This window comes from Nothoprocta perdicaria, unplaced genomic scaffold, assembly GCF_003342845.1.
Source record: "Nothoprocta perdicaria isolate Ctin4 unplaced genomic scaffold, notPer1 scaffold_103, whole genome shotgun sequence".
Classification (NCBI taxonomy): Eukaryota; Metazoa; Chordata; class Aves; order Tinamiformes; family Tinamidae; genus Nothoprocta; species Nothoprocta perdicaria.
The window spans coordinates 2716094-2720469 of record NW_020454128.1 but is presented as its reverse complement, the minus strand read 5'-3'; the positions used below and the strand labels follow the sequence as shown (position 1 = coordinate 2720469).

The 4376-nt window shown below is 73.0% G+C and overlaps 2 protein-coding genes across 2 annotated transcripts in view; both read right to left on the bottom strand.

Moving 5' to 3' along the window:
- The window catches only part of NPC1L1 (NPC1 like intracellular cholesterol transporter 1), a 12101-nt gene extending 11231 nt beyond the window's left edge, over positions 1-870 (bottom strand). The window contains exons 1-2 of the mRNA XM_026042714.1: positions 820-870; positions 27-751 (exon numbers count right to left, since the gene is read on the bottom strand). Of these exons, the coding sequence (XP_025898499.1) occupies positions 27-751; positions 820-870 (776 nt within the window). The remainder of the gene's footprint in view (positions 1-26; positions 752-819) is intronic.
- Positions 871-1963: 1093 nt separating this feature from the next.
- Positions 1964-4376, bottom strand: part of DDX56 (DEAD-box helicase 56) — a 14166-nt gene continuing 11753 nt past the window's right edge. Inside the window, exons 13-21 of the mRNA XM_026042704.1 lie at positions 4138-4376; positions 3364-3492; positions 3010-3123; positions 2845-2939; positions 2697-2770; positions 2534-2623; positions 2355-2460; positions 2163-2260; positions 1964-2056 (exon numbers count right to left, since the gene is read on the bottom strand). Coding sequence (XP_025898489.1) covers positions 1976-2056; positions 2163-2260; positions 2355-2460; positions 2534-2623; positions 2697-2770; positions 2845-2939; positions 3010-3123; positions 3364-3492; positions 4138-4376 — 1026 coding nt within the window. The 3' untranslated portion in view covers positions 1964-1975. The remainder of the gene's footprint in view (positions 2057-2162; positions 2261-2354; positions 2461-2533; positions 2624-2696; positions 2771-2844; positions 2940-3009; positions 3124-3363; positions 3493-4137) is intronic.

Sequence of the window (4376 nt, the reverse complement as noted above, 5' to 3'; positions counted from 1 at the left end):
GGCAGGCCGCGGCGCAGTCCTGGCACGAGCAGGGCTCGCCGGTCTCCTCGAACGGGCGCTCGCAGCGCCAGGCCTCGCCGCCCAGCGGCCGCAGCCCGTCGCCCAGCTCGGTGCCGTTGGCCACCAGCTGGAAGTCGATCTGCAGCGGGGCCAGCCCGTTGTTCTTGTCGCCCTGGAAGTCGAGCCAGCGCTGCGCCGTGCAGAAGCGGGCGCCGTAGCGGCCGCACATGGTGTCGATGGCGTAGCCGCCCGTGGCGGGCAGGCGCACGTCGCGGCACGACGTGAAGGCCGCCTCGGCCAGCGCGCGCTCGTAGAAGCACTGGTACTCGAGCACGGCGCTCTCGTTGGCGCCGCCCGCCGTGTAGGGCGCGGCGCGGGTGACGTTGGTGAAGAGGCTCTGGTCGGGGCTGCAGATGTTGCGGCAGTAGATGTTGGCGAAGTTGCGGGCGCAGGCCGGGCAGCGCGTGAGCACGGCGCTCGAGAGCGCCACGCTGAGCTGCAGCGCCGAGAGCTGCGCGGACGAGCAGCAGACGCGCGTGCCGTTGGCGGCCGCCGCGTCCGCGGGCACCAGCTCCGGGCACACGCTGCGCAGCTGGGCCAGCAGCAGCGGCGAGGCGAGCCGCGCCGGCGTGTTGGACACACAGGGCAGCTTGGAGGGCACCAGCGAGACGTTCACCTCCGGGTTGGCGCCGCACTCGCCGTAGAAGGCGCAGTAGCCCGCGCGGTGGATCGGCGTCAGCTGCGGCGTCGCCTGCGGCAGCACCCGCGTGTCGGCGCCGGCGGCTCCCGTCGCCCGCCGGGCCCCGCGGCGTYACCTACCAGCGGCAGGAGGGTGCCGAGCAGGACGGGCAGCGCCAGCGCCGGCGCCATCGCGGCGCGTCCCCGGCCTCGGCGGGACCCCGTCTCCCCCGGGCGCCTCCCGGCCYGTGAGGTCTTTTGGCCTGACGGCGCCCAGGCCAATCAGCCCGCGGCGCCGCTGTAAATCGCCTGTGATCATTAACCGGCGCGGCCTCGATCGATAGCGCGCGGGGAGGTGCCCGCCCGGCCCCCCGGCCTCTTCCGCCTGGCACCGCGGGCGCTTTCCCACGGATGCTGCCGGTGACGGCGGGTCTCCTACGCGGAGCTTTGCGGGAGCGAGGGCGCCTGCCGCCCACGCAAGACCCGTCCAGGGACAGAGATGGGGATTTTGGTGCCCGCGGGAGGGAGGCATGGGCAGAACATTGGGGAATGGTGGACATGGAGCAGTGATGCCAACCGCGGGATATGTTTTCCCAGCGTGAGGGGCCTCGGGTGCTGGCGGTGCGTGCCGGCAGCGAGCGGGAAGGGGCAATAAAACCTTTCCCAGGGAGGTGAGCGGGGCTGCCRTGCCCGTGCCGGAGGGCACCGGGGTGCCAGTGCCACCCCTGTCCCGCATGGGTGCCAGGAAGGGTTCAGGGTTGCTAGGTGGCCTTGGAGAAGAGCAGTCTCCCCGATAAGAGGCAGCAGAAAGAGATATGGGCACCGCGAGCGATAACGGTGCCCGCCGTGGGCAGGGCTTGGCACCGCTCCGYGCCGCTGCGAGGGGCACGAGGAGCCCGCGGTGCTGGGGGGCAGCGGCGGCCACGGGCAGCCCCGCGGGACCCGCACAGAGCGCGAGGGTGGCAGTGCCCACGGCCAGGCGGGCACGGGAGGCAGGCGGGAAGCCCCCCGGCCGGCGCTGCCGCCCACGCACCCTTCCTTGCCRGGCAGCCGCCATCCCCTCGCCCTGCTTTATGGCCTTGCCCTCGATAAGGGGGCCGATAAGGCCCTGGCACCTTCGCCCTGGCACGGGCGGGCACGCCGCCGCTCGCCGCCACGTCACCCGCGCCACAGTCACGTAGCCACGGGAGAAACRCTCGAGCGAGGGGGTCTCTTGGCACCTTTATTGCTCGCGGAGATGCCCCGCGCTCGGGGGGCTGGTGAGGGCCCCGCGGTGCCCGGCGCAGGGCACGCGGGCTCAGCTGGGCTTGGTGGCCGGGCGCTTGGCACGCTGCCGGGCGTACTTGAAGGTCTGCAGGGGGTTGGCACTGCCGCGGGCCTGTGGACGGGGCGACGAGAGCAGCGTCAGGCCAGCCCGGGGCCACTGCAGGACCYGCGGGTGGCACCCGGGCTCCCCGTGTGCCCAGCGGGACCCCGGCACTCACCTTGGAGCCGCGGCGGCGGCTGGCAGCGCCGTGGGGCAGTCGCTGCCGCTTGTGCTTCYTGAGGACGGGCTTGGCGACGCCACGGAGGCTGGGCGGCACTGCGGGCACGGGAAACAGGGCACAGGCGTGGCGGAGCCGTCCCCGCCGCCGCGGCCCCGCGCTGCCCGCGGGCACCCCCGCCACGCGGCCTACCCAGGTAGTCGGGCACGTTGCGCAGGTGCGGCTGCACGATGGCCGGGTGCAGYGGCTTGTCGTGCCGCAGCACGTGCAGGTCCCGCGGGTTGTCCTCGAAGTAGGTCTGGGCACGGAGAGGTCCCAACGCTGCCCGCGCGCCCGCCGCGCCCCCCACCACGGCGGTGCCCGCCGGGTACCTTGAGCTTCTCGGAGTTGAGCAGCTCCTCCTTTATCTCGCGCAGCCGGGCCTCCTTCACGGCCTGCTTGGTGACGGAGCGCATGGCATCCTGCGGGGCGCGGGCGTCAGCGCCAGCCCTCGCCACCCTCCCCGGCCGGCGGCAGCGCCGGCACCCTCCGCACCCGGCACCGGTAGCGCAGGCCCTCGATCTCCTCCATGCAGAAGCGGTACGGCTGCAGCAGCGACTCRCCGCCCTCTGCGGATGCAAAGGGACACGCGGTGACCCGCCGCGCGGTGCCACCCAGTGCCACCCGGCGCCCCCATGCCCACCTCCAGCGAGCGCGTCCTCGATCTCGGCCAGCTTGTCCTGCTCCTCGGGCAGCACGAAGGTGAGCGCCGTGCCCGGGTTGTTGGCGCGGGCCGTCCTGCGGGTGCAGGCGGTTGGGGCGGGCGCCGAGCGGGCGCCCACGGGGGCACCTGGCGCCCCGTGCCTACCTGCCCACRCGGTGGATGTAGGACTCGACCGTGGGCGGCACGTCGAAGTTGATGACGGCGGCCACGTTCTGGAAGTCGATGCCCCGTGCCACGCTGTACTCGGGGTCCTTGCCCCTGCCGGCGGGGAGGGCGACACGTCAGGGTGGCATGGGAAGCCCGCGGGCACGGGGACACCCGTGGGGGCACGGGGACAGCGTGGGCAAGGGCAGTCACGCAGGTGGCAGCAAGCAGCGCCCCATGGACGCTGCCATGYCCCCTTGGCGCGGGGCAGCACCGCGACGTCCCGCACGGCCCCGGCCACGCGGTGGCACCCGCGACAGTGGCCCCAGGCGGCTCCTTGGTGGCCCTGCTCACTTGTCAGCGGTGGCCCCGGCCTTGCGTTTCTTGCGCGGGGGCTGCGCCGCGGGCACCGCTGGCACCTCCTCGTCCGTGGCCACGATGTAGTCGTAGATGCCCCGGTTGAACTGGGTGATGACGTGGCACCTGGGGGACGCGCGGGGGCTGTCAGCGCGGTGTGGCCGCCCGGCGGGGTGGCACCCCTGGCGCCAGCACTGTCCCTTGTCCTCCTTGCACCTCCGGACACCCTGCAGGGGCCCCTGGGCACAGGAGCGTCCTGGCACCCGACCGCCTCCCATCGCCCCTTTACCCCCGCCACGGGCACCCTGTGCCTCCCCCACACACCCGTTTCCCCCTCCACGGGTGCCCTGGCACCCCAAGCTGCCCCCAAGCACCCAGTTCCCTCCTGCATGGCAGTGCCCTCCTATGCCCAAGCGCTCCCCATTCAGGAGCCCCTCATTTTTCATCCTCGTCCCCCCATTCTCCCACGGACCCTTTTCCTGCCTCCACAGGCACCCTGGCATCCCTGTCACACCCAGATGGCTCCTTCCCCCTTCCATGGGCACCCAACTTTCCCCCCAGCACCCACTTCCCTCCTCCATGAGCACCCTGGGCCCCTCATGCCCATCACTAAACACCCCTCCCACCTCCACGGACATCCTGGCATCCCGTTCCCCCCCCAGACACCCGGTTCCCCCTTCCATGRGCACCGTGGCACCCATTCCCCGCCAAAGCACCCGTCACCCTCCCCACACTCCCCCGGGCACCCCGTGGGGGGGCCGTGACGGGCACCGGGAGCGCGCGGGCAGCTCGGAGTTGAGGGCGCAGGCGGCGATGCCGAACTGCTCGAGGAAGAGCTTGAGGCGGTAGCAGCGGGCGAGGGTGCCCACGAAGAGCAGCGCGCGGCCGCGCAGCAGCGCCAGCTTGAGCAGGGCGCACAGCAGCAGGAACTTGTCCTCCTCGGCGCCGCAGCGCACCTGGAACTGGCGCAGCTGCGCGGCGCCCGGCAGCCGCGGCTCCGGCGGGCACAC